Source organism: Puma concolor, chromosome D4, assembly GCF_028749965.1.
Source record: "Puma concolor isolate L17-30 chromosome D4, mPumCon1.1.hap2, whole genome shotgun sequence".
NCBI lineage: Eukaryota > Metazoa > Chordata > Mammalia > Carnivora > Felidae > Puma > Puma concolor.
The window spans coordinates 84381853-84404500 of record NC_141679.1 but is presented as its reverse complement, the minus strand read 5'-3'; the positions used below and the strand labels follow the sequence as shown (position 1 = coordinate 84404500).

At 38.8% G+C, this 22648-nt stretch overlaps 1 protein-coding gene across 4 annotated transcripts in view; it reads left to right on the top strand.

The window, feature by feature from the left end:
* NR6A1 (nuclear receptor subfamily 6 group A member 1) overlaps positions 1-22648 on the top strand; it is a 232593-nt gene that overhangs the window by 136661 nt on the left and 73284 nt on the right. The window contains exon 1 of one of the 4 annotated variants that reach the window (XM_086684002.1): positions 19972-21850. The exons of the other annotated variants lie outside the window; for them this stretch is intronic. Coding sequence (XP_086540128.1) covers positions 21835-21850 — 16 coding nt within the window. The 5' untranslated portion in view covers positions 19972-21834. Of the gene's footprint in view, positions 1-19971; positions 21851-22648 lie in introns of those variants that run through there. 4 annotated transcript variants of the gene reach the window in all.

The window sequence follows — 22648 nt, the reverse complement described above, 5'->3', positions numbered from 1 at the left end:
TTGCCAAGATTTAGTGCTGAGTGTTATTCAAGAGCCCTGATCTTTTTAGCAGTGATCAACAGAAAATGCTACGGCAGCTATCATTTTGCCTCTTCGAACTTATTTTTCCATGTTTAAATTTTTTTTTTTTAACATTTATTTATTATTGAGAGACAGAGACAGAGCATGAGCAGGGGAGGGGCAGAGAGGGAGAGACACAGAATCCGAAGTAGGCTCCAGGCTCTGAGCTGTCAGCACAGAGCCCGACGCAGGGCTTGAACTCATGAACTGTGAGACCATGACCTGAGCCGAAGTCGGATGCCCAACCAACTGAGCCACCCAGGACCCCCTTATTTTTCCATCTTTAAATTGGGAGGGAGGGAGATCCACTCACATTATCAACCCAGTTCAGAACCAGTTCACATAGAACCAGTTCGTTCTTACTGCAGTTCTCTGCATGTAGTCAGTAAAGAGAAAGATGTGGGAAAGTATTGATTGATCATACTGGGCTTTAGTTGCTTTCCTGGTGCTGGAAAGGTCTAAAGAGACTGCTGATGCAGGCAGCCTTTTTATAGCAAAAATGGTTGCCAAAAACAAACTATCTGCCCACCCCCCCCCCCAAAAAAAGAGAGAGAATGTTCCATATGGCTTATGGTTTGAATTTTGCCTCTTGTCCTTTTCTCTCCAGTCTTTCTGTACAAGATGAAATTCAGGATGTATTTGCAATAATGTTCAAATTAAGCTTTTTGAAATTTGTAATTATTATTCATAGACATTAGAAGTGTATATTGAATCCCCACTATGTGATGAGTATTTTATGAGCTACTGAATTGGAAATTTCTTGTTGCTTCTGGGAACAGTCTCATGTTTAGCCAGGGGGGGAAAAGCAACTTTAACAAAAAATTTCTTAAATGTAAATTTATTCAAAAAGTTAAAGAATTAAAAAAAACTCCTGTCCTTCAGTATTAAGCCAAAGTGTGATCAATGTATGGTGGTTATCCCTGGAATCTTACAGTCTTGGCATATTTATTGATTTAGTTATATTTTGCACCTGGGCTCCAAATGCTTTACTTGCTAGCAGTGGTGATGGGCTAGTTATGTAACTTCTCTGAGCATCATTTTTCTTTTCTCTTTGAAAGGCATGCTCCTTACTCTGTCTACTTCATGTGAGGTTTGTGAGGGTCAAATTGGGTACTGCAAGCGAAAGTCCTTTTCTAAGGAGCAAGGCATTTTATGAGAATAAAATAATGCATGGTTAAAAGGATCTTTTTTCCCCAACTTATTTTTTTTTTAACAAACCCCTTGAGGCATATTTTATTTACACACTTGACTCTGATTGTGCAGTGCAATAATGTTGAGTAGATTTACCCAAGTTGTGTAACCATTCCCATAAATCAGTTTTAGAGCATTTGTATCATCCCAGTAAGATCCCTTGTTCTCTTATTGTTACTTCTATTCCCAACTCCTTTTCCAGGTAATCTCTGATCTGTCCCTATAGATTTGCCTTTTCTGGATATGTCATATAAATGAAATAATTCAATATGTGTTCTTTGTGTCTTGTTTCTTTCACTTAGCATGATGGCTTTGACGTTTGTCCATGTCATAGCAAATACGAGTAGTTCTTTCTGTTGCTGAATAGTATTCCATTATATGGATATATATACCTTACATTTTTTCTATCCATTCATCAGGTACTGTACATTTAGGTTGTTTCCAATGTTTTATTATGATAGTGCTATGATCATTTACATACAGGTCTTTGCACATATGTTTTCATTTCTTTTGAGTATAAGGATACCTTTTAATTATGAAAGTAATGCATGCTTGTTCTGAAAAATTCTTTATATACGGAAATATATATTTGGCACATTAGTCACCTCCCTAATTATGCTTCCAGATGTGGTGATGGTAGTAATGACTGGTAGTAGTAATGACTATTATCATCTTCTGAGTGCTCTGAGCATTTGCTGCGTGCCAGACACTGTTCTGATGTATTTGTGTGTGTGTGCATTCAGTTCAATTTGATTATTTCATGTATAGGTAAACTTGATATTATTCCTCCCCCATTTTATGGATGTGGAAACTGAAGATTGAGGATTCATTGTAAAGTCATACTTAAGTAAGTGGCAGAGTTTGTGCAGTCTGTTGTAGTGTCTTCCAAACTTTCCAAAATATGCAGTTTTTAAAAGCAAAAGTCCTATATTTATTTTATTCTGTAGCTTGCTTTAATTTCACTTCATTTGTCTTAGAGATTGTTTCATGGCAGATTTATAGATCTCTCATTATTTTTTGTGGTTGCATGAATGTATATGCCAGGATTTGTTTAATCCATGTGTTGTTAGTGGATATTAGATTGCTTTTATTTCTTCTCTATTACGAACAGGACTGCAGCAAATATCCTTGTATAATACTTAGCTTACTTGTGGCTTTACTTTTGCAAGTCCTGGAAGTGAAATTTCCAAATGAAAGAGTTTGTACATTTAGATTTTGGTGTTGTTACATTCCCTTCCCCTCCAAAAGGTGGTAAATAATATACCCCCCTCCCTCCCCCTTAACTCCCTTACCCCTGCAATTAAGATAGAAGAAAGCCTGTTTTTCCACCCTCATCAGTGCTGCATTATTATCTCTGTAATGTAAGCTACAATCATAAAAATGTTTCAGAGAGAAGTTAACATATCAAGGAGGGGCAGTGGTGAATAGCTGGTAGTTTGGGATGCTTAGTTAAATGCTTAGTTCAACAGTAGTTTTTCAGTCTTTTGATAGATAAGGATTGGCATTTATCTAGGCTCTCAAGAGCTGCAGTATTGTTCAGGTTAATTTAGAATGACTCACTTTGTTGATGATCTGAAATGAACACTGATACATTTCAGTCACAGCGGTTTCCATTGTCTTTGTCCTGTACCCTACATACTATGCCCTGCTGGCTGTCTTTCACCTCATGGTTGCCGGCAGTCTTCTTGCCTGCCCTCCCGCTTAGTTTAGAGTGAAGCTGAGAGGACAGTAGACAAGAACTTGGACATCTGTGGTATATAAGTGTTCACCCTTTCCATTCTTTCTTTTAATAAAACTGCCAGAATGAGGCCAACAGCTTAGTGCTACTCTTTTTCAGTCTCCCCAGGAGTAAGGCTCCAGTCATCTCTGTTGCTGGCAGGATCCAAGTTGGCACGATCCCTGTAGCTAGTATAGCACTATCCAGACACCTCTTTAAGGGAAGGTAAGTTTGCCATTATGGTGCCAATAAAGAAATCAAAGACACAAGTGTTGGATGTTGTTAGTTGTGGATGATCCCGTTATCCCGCAGGAGCCAGCACCTGTCACACCTTCCAGATCTTGGGAGCCCTGATAGCACTACCAGGTAGATTTTGCTAGTGTCTTTTTGACCCTTCCCTCTCCAGTCCTCTTGCTTGGTGTCTTCATTCTTGAGGCCCCGTTAGTTTGGGGGATGCTGCCCTCTTCTGGTAAACTGCAGGATATCCACAGTAGTTGGGATAGGTCTGATTATTCAGGGAATTGACAAGGCCATATTGGAATCAGAGTCATAAAGCTTTCTGTAGCCTTCAACTTCATGAACCAGTTCGAAGTCTTTGCTATGGAAATAATTTACCAGGCATTAGAAAATATACAAGTATAGAGGCTTTCACTGTAACATTATCTATAGTGGCAAAATAATAAAACTTAAATATCTAGAATTTCAGCTTTGTGCTTATAGCTGCTAAAATTGGGTATGTAAATGACAACATAGAAGAATGAAAATATTTATCACAAAATAAAAACCATGTAGAAGTATACCAACTGCCGCCATGGGAGATATCTCTTATATAGGATAATGGCTAATCTACAGTCTTCACAACTAGTTATATAAAGCTAGGATGATTCCCTTTGATATTTTCACTTATATTGTTAGTAAAACAGTATGCCCATACATTTCATTAGTGTTGTGTTATGTATGTATGTATGTATGTATGTATTTAGTATGTGTGTGTGTGTGTGTGTGTGTGTGTGTGTGTGTGTGTGTGTAAATGTATCTATCTTTTTTCCTGAAACCAATACTAGACATTTGACTGGTCTGCTGCAAACATCTCTATGATGTGTGACCCTCCTCCAGACCTGATTTTTCTGGGACAGTAAGGTGGTGCCTAAAACAGGCAGCTCCACTATAACAGGAATTTTCTAGGCAGTCTTTTACCCATTGGATCTTTTATAATAGAGGAGAGCTGATAGAATGTAGACATATTTTGTGTGGTTTGATGAGGGCCTGACTGGCCTCTGTGCTGTGGGTCTCTACACCTCAAATGGTGCCCAGTGGGCTGGTGACAGCCTTCAAGTTAACTGATCTTTCTGAGAATTTTCTTTTTGTAAAGAGCTTTAAGGAGAGAAAGGAGCCTTTTGAAAAACCAAAACTTCTGTTTTCTGAAACTAAGCATCTCATCATACCACATTTGGATGGGAATGAAAAATATCAACTCATATGTCTTAATCCTTTTTTTTTTTTAACAAGTAAATTACTCAGTTTTTAACAGGGCCAAGACTGGGATGAGGCAAAGGAGATACTTACACTGCAAAATTTAAAACAATATTCATTATAAGGGTCATGCAAGTGCAAGATCAGCCCTGTTTCTTAAACAGTCCCTACATGTCAGTACCTACCGTGTCAGGCCTTGTGGTCAGCTCTGGAAAAAATATCATTACGGGTATGATGGAATAGATTATTCATTACCCTTTCTCAGACTGAGCATAGGGCCCCGGGGCCCTGCAAGCAGCTGTTTGATTGAGCAGGTTTTGATCAATCACTTGGCTTTCAGCTGTGGGTTTAACACGAGGAGTAGCTCACTAATGAGTTAATTGTTAAAAGTGTGTTTTGGGGGCGCCTGGGTGGCGCAGTCGGTTAAGCGTCCGACTTCAGCCAGGTCACTATCTCGCGGTCCGTGAGTTCGAGCCCCGCGTCAGGCTCTGGGCTGATGGCTCGGAGCCTGGAGCCTGTTTCCGATTCTGTGTCTCCCTCTCTCTCTGCCCCTCCCCCGTTCATGCTCTGTCTCTCTCTGTCCCAAAAATAAATAAACGTTGAAAAAAAAAAATTAAAAAAAAAAAAGTGTGTTTTGCACTTGAGATAGTCTGTTCCTGTGAAATCAACAGATAGTTACAAATTTCTCTGAAAGTCACTGCCAGCTTGTGTTACCTACCTACCTCTGACCCCCTGCCCCAAGATGTACGTTGCTGTCCTTCATTCCACTTTCAAAAGGATCTTAACACTAGGATAATGCCTGCATTTGGTGTGCTAGAGATTCTGTCCAAGTCATTGGGTAAAGAAGTGACCAAGGGAGGCCTCTACAGGTGACCAGAAATGAATTGCCTGTCTACTGCCTGACTTTCATTCTAGGCACATAGCAGTAGGGAGGGAGGAACTGACTGAATGATTAACTGAGTGATAGCCTGACTAAAATCCAGAATGAGTTGGAAGTGACCAGGTAAGATAGAAAAAGTCTGGTTTCTTCTCTCCTTAATCACTTCTCTATTTCTTGACTTTTTCTGTATTTATGAATATTTTCTTCCACCTTTAAAAATTTGTAACATCTTCAGTGATCATCCTTATACATATATCTTTGTGAACATGTATGAGTATTTCTGTAAAATAGAGTAGTAGAAGTGAGATCTTGGGTCAAAATGTGTGCACAGTTTAAATGTTGATAGGTACTGTAAGCTGTATTCAAGCTGTGTATCAGTCACTGACAAAGTATAAGCAACTTTGCATTTTCTCAGACCTTCTCCAACACTGAAATATTCTCAGCATTTTAAGTTTTTTGCCAATTTGATGGATGAGATATGGTGTATAATAGTTGTTTTACTTTGTGTTTGTATTAGCCACCTTTTTGTTTTAATTCATATTATAATCATCAAGGCATCTTTGCTTATATTTTTCTTACTGATTCATAGGGTTTCTTTATGTTTACCAATGTGTGTATGTTTGGATGTTTGCCTTTTAGAAATCAGACATTTATATAAGTGCAGATATGACCGTCATTTCCTTAATGATGTCTGGGTTTTATGTTATGCTTAGAAAGACTTTACCCTCCCCACAATATAAAAAAATATGTGTATATATGCATATGTGTATGTACATGTATATGTATGTGTGTGTGTATATGTGTGTGTGTGTGTGTGTATCTTGTTTTTTATTATAATGCTTTTCTAGTTCAATTTCTGTGTGTGTGATTAGTTCTTTTATAGCTCATGAAATTCCCGTTTCACGAACTGTTGACGTATTTTATGGCCAAAGAAAAACGATGAATTTTTAATTCGGAAAGGTGATAAAAATCAAAGGAGTATGCCCTTTTGGTGATGATTACTTTTGGATTATAGACTTGGGATCAAACTACCCTCTTCCTCTCCCCTATGCCCCAATTATATTTGTCCTTTTCTTATATTTTTTAAAAATACCTTTTATTTTTAAGTACCTATTATTTTTACTAAAAGTAGTAAGTATATGGCACTTGTGCTTATAAAATATTTCCTTACACATTCTAGTTTGTTCCTCAGAACAATCTTGAGTTAGGACAGTAGGTGTAATTGTCCCTATTTTATAGGTGAAGAAATTAAACTATATAAGATTATATGTAAGTAGTAAGTGGCAGAGATTCTCTACAGCTACAGCTCTTTCTAGTTATCCGAATTGCAAGAATGTTTGAATATTGATATATAATCATTCTTCTGTTGTTCATCTCTTTAAGAAAAATTTGTGGCTCAACATCTGCTTACAAGGTTTTTGCATCCTCCTGAAAAAAGAAAAAGAATAAAACTTAAGTTTCACAAGCCTTTGTTAGGTGCTTAATACGCGGACAGAGAGTGTTAGAAGGTTGAAATAACTAGAAGTTAATGAAATAGTACTTTCCTGGAGTTGACATACATACTTTGTTGCTGCTTAATAGCCTTTTACAGCTTCCAGTGTCTGGCCTCTATAGAATTCACTTTATACATAAATCTAGAATTTTAAAGAAGTGGATGGTTTTTTTAACAGACCAGGATTTCACTTCCTGTTCTACACCTGGGTCCCACTCCAGAACCCAGCTATATACCTGCCCCAATTCCCTCTCAGAGATCTGTCCTGACAGTATCATTTTGGTGAGTGCTAATTTGCAAATCATTGTGACTCTTGTAGTGAAGCACTTACTGTAAAAAGCACTCAACCCATTTCTTTTTGTTTAATTTCTCTTTTTAATAGATCATTAAAATGACATTGCATTCAATGTAGTATCTTACCCTGGAAGTTTAGCAATTTTTTTTTTATGCTGAATTCATGTGAGAATTCTGTGTTACATGATGGGGGACCTAAGCTCTCCAACTTTGTATGAACTTTATCTAATCATAGATGTTCAGTGGAATCCAAGTATCTTATTTTTGTGAAAAGTGAACTTCACCAGGACTGAGTAAACACCAATAAAAAGGCAATACCAGACTTTAAATCCATAATTACATCATTAGGACCAAAAGGGCAAGTAAGATTGTGAAGAGCGGTTTTCTAGGAATAAGCTCAAAAGGATTCCCTTAATGCCTTTGAGTGTCTCTTGCAAAGAAGATATGGTGAATGGGGAGGTCTGTTCTGGGCAGAGTTGTAGAGGCTTGAAAAGCATCCAAGAAAAAAGGAGAATTTCACTGTGCTGACCAGGTCATGGAAGAGGGGTGAAGATGTTGTTATCTTCACAGCCATTTTTGTGCTAAGCTAATTTACAAAGAGGACTTATGCTTTTAGTGGTAGATTTTGTCTATGTCAAGATGAGCCTGGGGCACAGTTTATTTTTAGGATCTATTTTCTGAACCTGTTGGACTTGCCTCTCTAGCTTCTGCTGACTTTATCCATCTCTCTTCCCATAAACTAGCCATCACCACCTGTCTTACATTCTAACTTTTATGGATTGAATCATGACAAGTAGCTAATCCTAGAAACCAGCCAGTGCTTTTAGGTGACTACCTGAGGGCAAGGTGTCAGGGATATATGAATACTAACCAGGATCTTCAGGAAACAAACTCTGTAAGTTTTCCACTCTAGCTAGTGAGAACAAGAACTGTTCCTCCTGGCCTTGTGTGAACGCCCCCAAATAATTTCCTCTACTCCTCTTGGGTGGCTCTTCTAGCCATGTGTACTTTCCTCACACACGTACACTCATTTGTCCTTAGCTGAAGACTCCCGAGAACTGCAGATCCCAGTTGTGTCCTCTCTATGTAGCCTTTTCTCTTCCAGCCCTCTGCCCTGTTAACTCCAGCTGCTCTGGCCTTCCAGACTCCCAGCTCTGAATCCTCACCTTGGGGAGATTTGCTGGGCTGTCCACGGGCTCTCCCTTCGTGTGTTCCAGCCTAGAAACTCTGTAAACAGTTAGGTGGAACATTCACAGGACTTCTCTTTGTTTTCCCTCTCAGGCCTCACTGTCCTTTGCCACCTGAAGCCCAATACTTGAAGATCATTATTTTATATACTTTGTCCAGTATATTATATATACTTTGTTTGATAGTTTACCAGTCAGGAGGTCAAATCTGGTCCCCTTACTCTGTTGTGGCCAGACGCAGAAGTCCATTTGCAACTTTTATGTACTTTTAAATACACTTAAATTTTCATAAAAGGGATCAAACTGATCTTTTTTTCATTAACAATATGTTATTTTTTCTAGTGGTGGAACAAAGAAAGGAGTATGGTCTTTTTTTGGGAATCACTTTATTGAGGTGTGATTGACATACAGAAAGCTGTACATATTTATTATGAGTTTAGACATAAACATGCATCTGGGAAACCACCACCACAGTCTATGCCATAAACATATCCATCACCTCCACAAATTTCCTCATGCCTTCTTAGTATTAGTATTTGTATTTGTGATGAGAATACCTAACATAAGACTTACCCTGTTAGCAAATTTTTAGGTATGCAATATAGTTTTGTTAACTATAGGCACTATGCTATACAGTAGATCTCTAGGATTTATTCATCTTGTATAACCAAAACTTTGTTTTTTGTGTTTTGTTTTTAATTTTTTTAATGTTTATTTATTTTTGAGAGAGAGAGAGAGAAAGATAGAACTTGAGCATGGGAAAGGCAGAGAGAGACGGAGACACAGAATCTGAAGCAGGCTCCAGGCTCTGAGCAGTCAGCACAGAGCCGGATGTGGGGCTTGGATTCATGAACCACGAGATCATCACCTGAGCCGAAGTCGGATGCTTAACTGACTAAGCCACCCAGGCTTCCCATTGTATAACTAAAACTTTGTATTTAACTAATACTTGTTTCCTTTTTTTTTTTTTTAAGTTTTTTATTTTATTTTTGAGAGAGAGCACGAGCAAGGGAGGTACAGAGAGAGAGGGGGACAAAGGATCCAAAGTAGGCTCTGCAGTGACAGCAGAGAGCCCAGTGCCGGGCTGAAACTCACGAACTGCAAGATCACGACCTGAGCTAAAGTCAGATGCTCAACCAACTGAGCCAACCAGGTGCCCCAATACTTGTTTCCTTTTAAATTATACCTGTCTCCCCACTTCCCCCTCCCCTGATACCCTCACAACAACCATTGCATGAGAGAGTGGTCTTAAATGGGTACTGTGTGGTACCTCTCCTACACTTACATCTGAGCCAGCATTCTGTGTCACAAATGGGCATGAGGACAAAGATGCCTATGAAGAACCTGACCCACTATGCTTGAGAATAAGGAAAATAATAGCTGTTGCTGGGCCTGTGATAGGTACTTAATAATGTGATAGGTATTTTTACATTCTCAACCAAAATGGCCTGATTCCAATTTTTTTTTTTTTCTTTGTTAGGGGAAATGAGCATTAGGGAGATGAAGGAAATTTTCTGTTTCTTACTGTGGAACCTTGAACATGTTTAACTTCAAAGCCCACTTACCTTGTGGGAGGGGGAATGGGCTAAATGGGTAAGGGGCATTAAGGAATCCACTCTTGAAATCATCATTTCACTATATGCTAACAAATTTGGATATAAATTAAAAAAAAAAAAAAAAAGGCCCACTTAACTGCCTCTTTCTTCCTGAAGTAACTTTGAATGAATGCTAAACAACTGAATGGGGCAGGAGGGAGACACTTCCTGGTGGGACCCCAAGTAGCACTCTAACCTGAAATTCAGAAAAGGCAAGTTGTTTGGGGTCAACAGCACCTCTCCCCCCAACTTGCTATTGGTCTCTGTGAAATGTCTAGTTAAAGTAATCTTCGTGGGGCACCTGGGTGGATCAGTCAATTAAGCTTCTGACTCTTTCAGCTCAGGTCATGATCTCACCATTCATGAGATCGAGCCTTACATCAGGCTCTGCGCTGACAGTGGCACCTGCTTGGGATTCTCTCCCTCCTTCCCTCCCTCCCTCCCTCTCTCTCTCTCTCTCTCTCTCTCTCTCTCTCTCTCTCTGTCTCTCTCTGTCTCTCTCTGTCTCTCTCTGCCTCTTCCCTGCTTACATGCACGTTCTCTCTCTGAAAATAAACAAACTCTTTCTCTCTCTCTCAAAATAAGTAAATAAACTTAAAAAATAAAGCAACGTCCCCACCATAACCCCACAAAATGGCAAGGTTTTGTTTTCAACTCTTTAGCTTGCTTATGAATTACTTATCTCTCACTCTCCCACAGAATGGTCAGTATCCTAAACCAGCCGCCACCATCAGTCACAGTAACCATATGCTCAAGATGCTACCACATGGCCTCCACAGAGTAGTTTAGTGAGGAATAGCCCAGCATATGATATGGATGGACACTCATATACTTTTGGTATACTTTTTCTGGTAAATATTTTGGCAATACCAATATAATAGGTTCACGTAGGTAATCCTCTTCTGTCAGATATGTCCTAAGAAACTTATATGAGTCAAAGATTAATGTGTAAAATTTTTTTTGTTACAGATGTTTTTAAAATATTGAAAAATATGAAGCAGCTCAACTGTCCAGCAAAAAACTACTGTTTAGGGGGGCCTGGGTGGCTTAGTCAGTTAAGTACCCAACTACAGCTCAAGTCATAATCTTGTTCTTCATGAGTTCAAGCCCCACATCAGGCTCTCTACTGTCAGTGTGGAGCCCGTTTTGTCCCTCTTCTGGCCCTTTCCCTGCTCACATGTGCTTTTTCTCACTCTCAAAAATAAATAAACATTAAAAAAAAATTTTTTTTTAAGTATTTAAAATATGCAACACCCATTAATGGAAAACTTTGCTGCTGTTAAATATAATCTTTACAAATAATAATTATTAAGTATATTATAAATACATATATATTATATTTAAGATTATATAATCTTTAAATCTTCAAGTATTTAATAACATCTGAGACTATAATATGCTGAGTGGAAAAAAAAACTATATGTAATATATTTGAATTTTGTAAAAAAAATAACAATGAAAAGTACGTGTATGCAGAAACACAAAAGATATCAGGAAGTACACCAAAATATAATTACTGTTTCTTGTGGTTCTGTCTAGGTAGTGAGATTCAGAGTGGTTTGTTGCCTTTATATTTTTTTGTTTTCTGGGTTTTTGTTTTGTTTCGTTTTTGTAAAGTAAGCTCTATGCCCAACGTGGGGCTTGAACTAAACAACCCCCACATAGAGAGTCACATGTTCTACCAACTTGAGCCAACCATGTGCCCTTGCTTTCTTTTTTTATTTTTTTTCTCTTATGAACATATGTTACTTTATGATAAGAAAAGAAACATTGTCCTAAATAATATTAACTATAAATTTATTGAAGATTTACTGTATGGCAACCATAGTGTTAAAACATTTTTCATATATCTCTTTTAAAGATTTTATTTTTAAGCAGTCTTCACACCCAACATGTGGCTTAAACTTACAACCCCAAGAAAAGTTTTATGCTCCACCAACTGACCAGCCAGGCACATCAAGATTATCTCTTTTAGTTCTCAGAGACTCTGTGGAGTAGGTACTGTTAGCTTACTTTATAGATGAGGAAATTGAGACCAAAGTTAGGCAATTTACCTTGTCACAAAGCTAGTAAAAGCAGATCCAAAATTTGAATCTTGATTTAACCCTAGGATTTACTTGCTTACATTTTTTATTCTGTTTTCCTATTAAAAAAAATAGTCCTGTATGTGAGAGAATGGGGGTTGAGTTCCAGCTTTAGGATGTCCTAGAGCAGCATAGAAAGTATTGTCCCTTGTGCTGTAGTATGTATCCCATATATCTGTTCCCCTTTACTCAACATGTTTAAAGGTCAAGTTGGCAAAAACCTGAGTTCCCAAGCCCTGGATTAGATCATAATTCAGCATTCATCAGAGAGGAAGATGAGTGAATATACACAGAGATGCAGCAGGTAATAGGAAAATATTAGGGAGGCGATGCCCCTTTCCTCAACTTGCCAAGCAGTGATCGGTTGACCCTATTGATAGTAAAGATGCCCAAAGCCTTTGGAATTAGATAGGCTTCCAGTGGGAAAGTGAGGGCACAAACCTAATGGTCCTGGGGTTTCTAAATCCTTTCAGTGACATGTGAGCATAGTGTTGTGAGCATTGTGTTGTGTTGTTAAAGATAATTTTAGTTATTTTCATCTGTGTACTTATGTAATCAGTAACCCTGTGGAGTAACTCTTAATGGGTATGGAAACTGAGCTCAGAGAATTGACAGTGCCCTGCCCAAATTTACCAAAACTGTCATAAGTTGTATCCTTCATATTTAATTTTGTCTAACTCCAAAGCATGTAATTTCAGTCTGGTTTTTATTTTAATTAGCTGTTTCAGTAGAATTATAGATTCTTGGGGAAGCTTAGGCTTCTCCCTCCCCCACCCAATTCATCAAACGTGAATCAAGTACGCATTTTGTGCAAGTTTCTGTGATAGGTACCAGGAATAGAGACATGAATCAGATCTTGTCCCTGTTCTTGTAATACTCATAGATCCATGGATAGGCAGGCATATAAAAAGATGAAATTGTAGAAATTAATAGGATTGGAACCTTTGGGGCAAGGAAGAATTGGAGAAGACTATAATGTCAGAATTAGCTGAGAATTAAATAATTCATAGAAACTAGCCAGGCAGAAGCAACAACATATGCAAAGGCATATTGCAGAAGCTGCAAATAGCACTGTTTGTTGAGGGTATTGGGAATATGAGAAGAGGGAATGGAGAGGTTGATGAGGAGCTTGATCATGAAGGTCCTTGTAAGCTTGGGAAGGTGCTTTATTCTGAAAGCAATGACAGGTTTTCAAGGTTTTATTTGAGATCTAGAAAGCAGCCAGAGTAGAGAATGGATTGGGAGGGAATGGGTATGATGAGGCAGGGATGGAGAAAAGAGATGTAGAAAAAAAACAGGAACTAACAAGACACACCTATAATGAAGCTCTTGAAATAAACCAGATGAGAGATAATGGTGGTCAAGAATAGTACAATAGAGATGAAAAAATATATATGGATTTAGAAATATTTGTTTCACTTTATATTATTAGATGTATACATACGTAGGAAATACATAAAATAATATGAGGGGTGCCTGGGTGACTCAGTCGGTTAAACAGCCGACTCTTGATTTTGGCTTAGGCCATGATTTTGTGGCTCATGATTTTGAGCCCCAAGTCAGACTCTGCGCTGACTGTGCAGAGCCTGTTTGGGATTCCCTATCTCCCTCGCTCTCTTCCCCTCCCCTACTCGGCACGCGCACGCGCGCTCTCTCTCTCTTTCTCTCTCAATAAATAAATAAACTTAAAAAAAACAAAACACCTTTAAGGTGGCTCAGTCAGTTAAGCATCCGACTTCAGCTCAGGTCATGATCTCACGGTTATTGGGTTTTGAGCCCCACATTGGGCTCTGTGCTGACAGCTAAGAGCCTGGAGCCTGCTTCAGATTCTGTGTCTCCCTCTCTCTGCCCTTTGCCCGCTCACACTCTGTCTCTCTCTCTCTGTCTCAAAAATAAATAAACATTAAAAAGAAAATCTTTAAATAAAGTATTGTAATGAACCCATGTACCCAGCCTCAGTAACTATCATCCAGTCTCTAATTCTGTCCCATGCGTACCCCCACCCACTTTCTCCCCTTCCATATTATTTTGAGTCATGTAATTTTTGTATCATGTAATTTCATCCATTAATATTCTGGTATATACCTCTACAAGATATTTTTTATCTACAGATTTCTCCATCTTTTTTTTTCCTTCTAATTAGTTTAAGAGATTGAGTAATTTGTCTTGATGAGTTACCACAACCCAGAGTTTGGTAATTGCATTTTTGGGCTGTAGATGAATGTGTTCCTCTCTAGTTCTTTTTTTATTTTAGTTGTTGGATCTAGAGGTTTGATCATCTTCAGATTCAACTTTTTTGACAAGACTATTTTATGGGCGTGTTGAGTTCTTACACCAGAAGATATGTTACTGTCTTATTCTCTTATTTTAGCTGTTGATGGTCAATATCTAGGATCCATTATTTCAGAGTAATATTCTAATTTTTTGTTCATATATTTATTGGAATGCTTCTATGAAGAGAAAATTATCCATTGCTGTTTATTATCCTGTGGTATATTTCACTTAGGAAAGGCAGGATAAATACATGATTCTTTCCCTTTATGTAAACGTTTTCAAAATGCTGTGTTGGTTCTCTAGCATTGTTCAATGGTGACAAAATTTGCTTAGAATCCTGAATAATTTATGGATTTAAGCATTTGTATTCCAGTTAATTGTAATTTTTTTAAAAAGAATACTCAGATTGCCCCACCTTTGGTTAGAGAGTGGCTGCTTTGGCAGCTTTTTGAGGGGATTGAAAAGACAGGAATGGTGACAGGTTGAATGTGGGTGAGGTCAAAAGGGAGAAAGGAGTCAAGGAAAGAGTCTTTTTGACTTGGGAGTTGAGGCTATGCCCTGAAACAAGGAGCCCAGAAAGAGGAACAGGTTTTAAAGAGAGGACATGTTTGGACATGTCTGAGATGCTTACGATTGCTAGGTGGAAATGCCCAAGAGGCAGCTGGATATCAAGATGTAAGGCTCAGGAGAGTAATCCAAGACTCCAGGACCCAGGATAGGGCTCAATTGCTATGTGTAGTTGACTCAGGTTGGGATTATGTGTGTTATATTTTGATAAAAATCAATCTCTTTGCGATCTGAAGCCAGGTTCTACCCCAAAGCAAGATTAGTAAGCCCCTGTTGCCTTCTCTTTTTGTTGTGCCTATCCTTAGTCAGGTTCAATCTCTAGTAGAGCAGAAAGGACAGGCAGGGTTGGTTGCAGGTAGAATTGCCACTTGGCTGGTTTACAACCGGTCCTGTTGGTTTTCAGATTTATTACACCCAATCCCTCAATTAGAGGAGAGCTCTGTGTATGGGTAGGATTTATTGGATTTGGAATTGAGGCTGAGTGAACTGGTTTTGGCTTTGCAGGAATGGCCTACTGTAACCTTTTTGTGAGTATTGGTATTCTTGAAAGATTTTCTCATCCTCTTCCGTGTTCCTGTGCTCTGAAGCAACCATTTTCCTTTCTTCCCTCCTCTAGTCAACAAATCTTCATTAAGCACCTGTTTTTTGTCAGGTACTGGGGATACATTGGTGAACAAGAATAAGGGGCACAGTTCCCTGCCTTCATATAGCTTGGAATCTAGTGGGAGATATATATGTTAATCAAAAGATCACTAGCAACATGTGACTCCACACTAATATAGGAACTCTGCAAATAGGACATATTGGTTAGAAATTTTATACAACCAGTGCTGAACCTTCATTTGTTGGAAGATTACAAGTCATATAAAACAAAAGTCCTGACACATAAAGGACTCTGAAGTGGAGTTCATCCAGGGGGAAAAGCTTCCTATGAAGTAAGGTGAAAGAGTTAGAAAATACGGAAATTAACACACCATTAAATTTAATAAGAGAACTGCACATACCCACTTCACAAAACACATACACCAAGAACCTTCCGATTGCCTTAGCATATTATGAATGCCTACTATATGCTAAACCCAGGGCTGGACCCTGGGCTTACCAAGGCTTGACTCTTTGGGGGTGTATTCAGATTAATAAGGAAGATAGAATGGTAAAATAAAAATACTAAATGATATGTACTGTCATGGAATATTTTAGGAATCCCAGGCAGTATGGAAGAAGGGTGTGATTTGACTCTGTCTGATTTGAGGGCTGAGAGGATGGAGTCTTAGAATACCTCACAGTGGAGGTGATATTTAAATTGATTCCAGAAAGATGAGTAAGTGGTAGTGGAAACAATAAGGAAGTAGTGAGAAGAGTTGTTCCAGGCAAATGGAATAGTTTAGCATACTTGCACTACAAGTGATTCAGTATAGTTGGTGATGGATGTTTACAGAGTGGTGATAGATGAAGCTAGAGAAATCAGCAGGGGCTGGATTAGTAAAGGATGTGGACCTTTATTCTGCAGTGCCTGGAAGCCATTGATGGGCACAGTGACATTATGCTACAGTTATTGGTGGCTTGGGGGGGGGGGGCGGGGTATTTTACAGGCCTTTGCCCAGATTCCTCACTTACATATAACTTAATTACTTATTGGCAGAAACCTCTTGTATTATCTGATCCCCCCACCCCCGCTCTGGGTTAGGCAGATGGATGGATGGATGATGGAAAATGAAGCAACTTCAAAAAGTCAGGGCTGAAATCAGAGTCTGAAAACTATTGGGCTTCAAGTACTTTTCCTTTTTAGGGGCACCAAAGGAGAAAGGTTCTCTGTCCATTTGCTGTGTCCCTAAATCTTATTTTTACTACTTAAATATTTTTTTTCTTTCATTTACACATGTGGCTTAATAATAGTTTGAGCTGTTGTAATATTCAGAGCCACAGTACTTATTTCCATTAATCTCTGGTCTGGCCTGGGTCTTAATTGTGAAGAAGATAAACAGGCAGGGGCACAATATAGGATGAGTAAGTCTCATACTATAATCTGTTTTTAATTGTGATACTTTAAAATTTTACACACGGGCATCTGGATGGCTCAGATGGTTGAGAGTTTGACTTTAGCCCAGGTGATGATCTCACAGTTCATGAGTTTGAGCCCCACATTGGGCTCACAGTTGTCAATACAGAGCCTGCTTTGGATTCTCTGTCCCCACCGCTCCGCCCCTCCCCCGCTCATGCTTTCTCAAAAATAAATAAAGCATTTAAAAATAAATCAAAAAATTTTACACACAGAGTCTTGCCTGGAGAATTAAGGAGATTTTTTTAAATGGAGGGATGGCTTACTTGTTCTACATTCTTCAGTTTGTTGGTGGGAAACTGATCCAATTAAATACCATACCCATATTTAAATTGCCTTGTTTCAAAAATGTCTTTCCTTAGTTGATTTTTGCGAATTAGGATCCAAATAAGGTACATACATTGCATTGGGTTGTTATATATAAGGCAATTAAAAAATTTTTTTTCTTTTAATTTTTATCTATTTTTGACAGAGAGAGAGCATGAGCAGGGGAGGGGCAGAGAGAGAGGGAGACACAGAATCCGAAGCAGGATCCAGGCTCTGAGCCGTGAGCACAGAGCCCGACGTGGGCTTGAACTCACAGACTGCGAGATCATGACCTGAGCCGAAGTCGGACACTCAACCGACTGAGCCACCCAGGCGCCCCTATATAAGGCAATTTTAAAATCACACCCTATAGTCTTTTCTTCCTTAAGCCAGTTACGTTACTCTTCTCCATACAGATTTCATTCTGGATTTTTGTTTGTTTACTTTCTTTTTAAGTTTATTTATTTTGAGAGAGAGAGAAAGTGGGGGAGGGACAGAGGAGAAAGCAAGAATCCCAAGCAGACTCCACACCGTCAGCACAGAGCCTGATGTGGGGCTGGATCCCACAACCCTGGGAATCATGACCTGAGCTGAAATAAAGAGTTGGACACTCAACCAGCTGAGCCACCCAGGTACCCCTCATTTCTGACTTGATAGCAAAGGCATTAAAAAGTCTTTTGGGATCTACCTAGCTCTACCCGTTCCTTCAAGTCCTGAAATATCTTTCCTATCTGTCTGCTTACAGAACTACAAGGTTCAGCTCAAATGTAAGGCCCTCTCTGTGGCATCAGGCTCCAATCTAATGAATTATCCATTCTTTTTGTTTCCTTAACACTTAGTACCCACCTGTTACACTACTCATAACATCCTATTGTTGGTTATCTGTTTAGTATTTGTACTACAAGTAGGTTAGTGTGGAGTGGTAGAAAACGAAGCTGGAGAAGTCAGCAGGTGGTGAGTACCTCTAGGGCAAGGATCACATAATATTAATTTGAGTCATCTCAGGCAGCCTGGTGCCTAGCTTATAGGAGATACTCAATGAATGTTTGTAGAATTGAATGAAAAACCCATTTCTAGAATATTTTTAGTTTCCAACTTTGAGGGGTGTTTTTTGTTTGTTTCTTGTTTCCTGAACTATGAATTCCCCTCTCCACTCCACGAGAAAAGGCAAAACTGGAAATCATATCTAAGTATGTTCTTTGTTGTTCTTGTTCTATATTCAGGAGGTTTGCTCGTTAGTCTTAGGTAGTATGGATTTCACCTGGCTGTGTTTCATTATTCCTGTTCAGTTGAATTCAACTCTTTCCTTTGCCATAGGGAATGTTTGTATCAAAAGATCTGACAGATGACAACCTGAGACCTTGGGCTCTTGTTTTTTGTTGTTTGCAAGGTTAAAAAGGAATTTAAAATATTTTCTGCATACTTATTTTCTGAAATGGATAGAGGTTTTCTAACTAGTCCTCCTCCATCACAGTGGTCATATGGCTTTCACTCTACATCAGACTTTCATTGAAACTTATTAAAGATAAGGCTGAAATAACTCCAGTGATTGGCCACTAGAATTGCTCTCTTTGTTTTACTTGAAGGACCAAGTATTACATCTTGATACCTCTCTTTAGCTTCAGATCTACAGTCTTCTTTGAAAGCTGCCATTTGAATAAACAGATAGGAAATAATGTTGAATAGTAACATCCGAGAGGGTTTGTTTCTTTTATTCAAGATCTGTGGCATAATGGAAGAAATAAGGAACTAAGATACTTGGTTCTGGTCTTTGTTGGTCTGATAACTCTTGCCTCTTCCTTTCATTGGGCCTCAGTTTCCTCATTTATAAAATGAAAGTGGAACCAGTCTCTTGCAAGATTAACTAAGGTTCTGCCATTCACAATTTAGACTCGGCTTTTAAATTCTTAGATATGTAGTATGTAAATGGTTAGATGTAGAATTTTGTTCATCTACTTTTTTCTGTATTACAAAGCTAGTATTAGTAAAAATGTTGCTGATGTCTTATTTTCTTTTTTCTCCTTCCCATTCATAAATTCTAGGAATCCTTTTAATCTCTTTAAATGATTTTTCTTACTTACAATGGTTTGTAACAATCTTACTGGGACCCTTAATTAAGATTTACAGTTTGTCTTTTGCATTCACATGGTAAATGAGATGTATGTTCATGTTCTCTTTCCCCTTCCTCCCTGTAGAACCTATAAAGGACTTTAGGGGCACCTGGGTGGCTCAGTCGGTTGAGCATCCAACTTCGGCTCTGGTCATGATCTCATGGCTCATGGGTTTGAGCCCCGTGTCATGCTCTCTGCTGACAGCTCAGAGCTTGGAGCCTGCTTCAGATTCTGTGTCTCCATCTCTCCCTGCCCCCCCCAACCCCCGCTGGTACTCTGTCTCTCTCAAAAATAAATAAACATTAAAACAATTAAAAAAACAATTTTTTAAAAGAACCTATAAAGGACTTAAAAAAAAAAAAAAAACCTATAGGACTGAGGATGTTGAAGAATATGACTCTGTATCCAAAGATTAAGATTAACCCATCTTCTTAAACTATGTTAAAGATTTGTTCCTGGGGCGCCTGGGTGGCTCAGTCGGTTGGGCGTCCGACTTCAGCTCAGGTCATGATCTCATGGTCCGTGAGTTCGAGCCCTGCGTTGGGCTCTGTGCTGACAGCTCAGAGCCCGGAGCCTGTTTCAGATTCTGAGTCTCCCTCTCTCTCTGCCCCCCCCCCCCCCCCCCCGCTCTGTCTCTCTGTGTCTCAAAAATAAATAAACGTTAAAAAAAAAAAAAAGATTTGTTCCTGGGCTTATGAGTATATTAAGGATTATTGCTAAGCCTTACCCTTAAAAATCAAAGGCACTGCCTCACTCTTGATCCTGGGAGCCGGACTGATAATTTCCCATTTTGTCGTGTCTTCAAAGGTTGGTGCAGTGAAAGCAAAGATGCTTACTACCCCTCTCTTGTATGCAGGTGCTGAGTTTTAGATATACCTGTATCCTTCAGGGAGACAGAGAGCTGTCCTTTGAAGGAGTGTTCCCAATTGAATTGCTGGTACACTTTCCCCTTATTCAGCTTTCCCCCGTCATTCTTTTTATAGTCACTTTACTAAAATTATGAGAGCTGCGTTAAGTTCCACAGAGACTGAGAAGAAAATCTCTATTAATTTCCTATAAGACTGGGAGTGGGGAAACTGGTTGATGTGTTTCTGTTGGGGTGAGGGATGTGGTGGTAATAGCAGAACATTTATTTTTAGGCAGATAAATTATAACCTTTTTCTTCTCTAAATCATTGGTCACTTTTTCTCTAGGCCCTACTTTGTAAGATAACCCCAATGGTCTCTTTTAGTTGGAGAAGCCCTCTTAGTAACAGTAGTAGCAATATTTGCCCTTCTGTTATATGGCTGCCAAGTGACAGACTCCACTCCCACTCCAAGGAGGGTCTCCTCTTTTTTCTGGAACACTGCTATAAAATGTGCCTAGCCTTAAGTTATTCCCAAGGCTGGGCTAAGGAGAAAGGGAGATTTCGTAGGATGCAACAATTTTGCATGGTTAAAAAGCATTTATCACTGGGAATCTGTCTGTCTTTAGATCATCCCACCTTCTTTGAGGAGCTTGCTCTGTTTTTGTTTCCTGCCATCTCAATGGATAGCTGAATGTTTGACATCATCTGTCATTAGCATATGGCTCAAATTTGCCAGCCTCTGTGGCTCTGTGGCAAGGTTTGAGCGCGTATATGCATAAACACACTCCCCTGTGTGTTACTAGTATGGTTCACCATCAGGGAGGCATAGCGTAAGATTGCTTAAGATCTTAGGAGTTTTAAGGAATGAAGCTTACTTTAAAGATTTAAGCTTTGGGCTGGGGGCAAAGAATGATATTTCTAACCTTTGTGCATTCTAAAAGGATTTTGCAGACCTAGTTTTCTTTCTCCACATTTTGACATGCATGTGTATAACCAGAGCATGGAAATTAAGGGCCAGAATTAAAGTGAACCCTGCAGATATCAGAGTTCCGTGTTTTAATTTTCTCAGAAGAATTTGCCTTGTCATTGTTTATTATAATGACAAAAAACAGGGAATCCCAGTCTTACCCTCCCCCTTCAACCCAATACATGCATAACATGGAGTTTTTGTTTTGTGTTTTCCTTGTGCCAAATATTTCAACTTTCTAAAATTTCTAATCCAGAATATAGGAAAATATAGTATAGAATAGCTCTTGAAAGGAAAAGGAGAAAAAAATGCCAGGTATTAGAACCCTTTTAAATTAAATGAAAACTAAGTCTTCTAAAAGGCTGCCTTTTAATTTTAAGATCACAGTTTAAAGAAGTCCAGAGGAGTATTTCCTATTAAATGTTCCACAATACTTTTCAGAGAGACGTGCTAGGCAGTGTCGTTAACTAAAGAAAATAAGTCTATCAGTTCCACTTAGATAACCTTTGGTAATAAACGAACTCCATACACGTTGTGACCTTAGCGCCTGAACTTTCTAATCACATGACTGGCTTGTAAACTGACCTGTGAGGATGACTGTCGTAGTCCCAGCTAAGAGAGAGAAATTGGCCAAGTGTCGGAAGGGTGGTCATCAAGCTGGACTTGTCCCGTAATCTCTGTTTCTTCATGGCTGCGATAGAACTTCTCAACAGACTCCGAGAAGCATGAAATGGAGACATGGGAAGGTAAGGGAATTGACTGTTTAAGTTTGGGCCCAAATCTGAGGTTTAGAAATTTTCTTTGAAGGTTTAGAACAAATAGTACCCTTGAGGGAGGTGGGAGGCAGTCCAGTCCTTTTTTGTGTCTTGGCAAAATTCAGCCAATAAGTTTTCATATACATTGCAATTGGGTATAAATGTTTTGGAATGTAGAAGAGCGAGGGAGAAATATAGTAAATTAATTGTTGTGGTTGATGATTTTAAGAGAGCGGGGGGGAAAAAAAAAGAAAAAAACTGGATTTAAATTTTACAGTGACTTGAAAAAAATTGTAAACTTCACTTTTCATCACAATCCTTACATAAAGTTTACATTTTAAAAAATTGTTCTGCTTACCTCTTGACAGAATTTGTTTATATTTTAAATTCCTTAATCCAGTTCACCATCTGTGAAAGCCTTATTTAGTACTGTTAATTATAGATAGTATTGGGGTCATGAGGCCGTTGATAAGGTAGCCTCATTTCCTTTGGGGGAACTTAGATACTTTACGGTTTGGGGTATAAGACTAAGCCACTGCTAATTTCTTTTTAAGTAGGGTGTTTTTAAAATGGGTAAATTCATTATTCCCTCTCTCTCTCTCTCTCTCTCTCTGTTTCATTATAGCAACTAGTAAGTATTGCAATTTGTGTATTCAGAGATTGGCTCCTACTTGTGTGAAAAACCCCAGTGTCCCAAAACTTTATTATTTGGGCCAGAAAATTCATACACAGCTAAAGAAAAAGCTAGAAGATGACTCTTGGTATTAAAGATTTGCTCTGTTTGTTTGC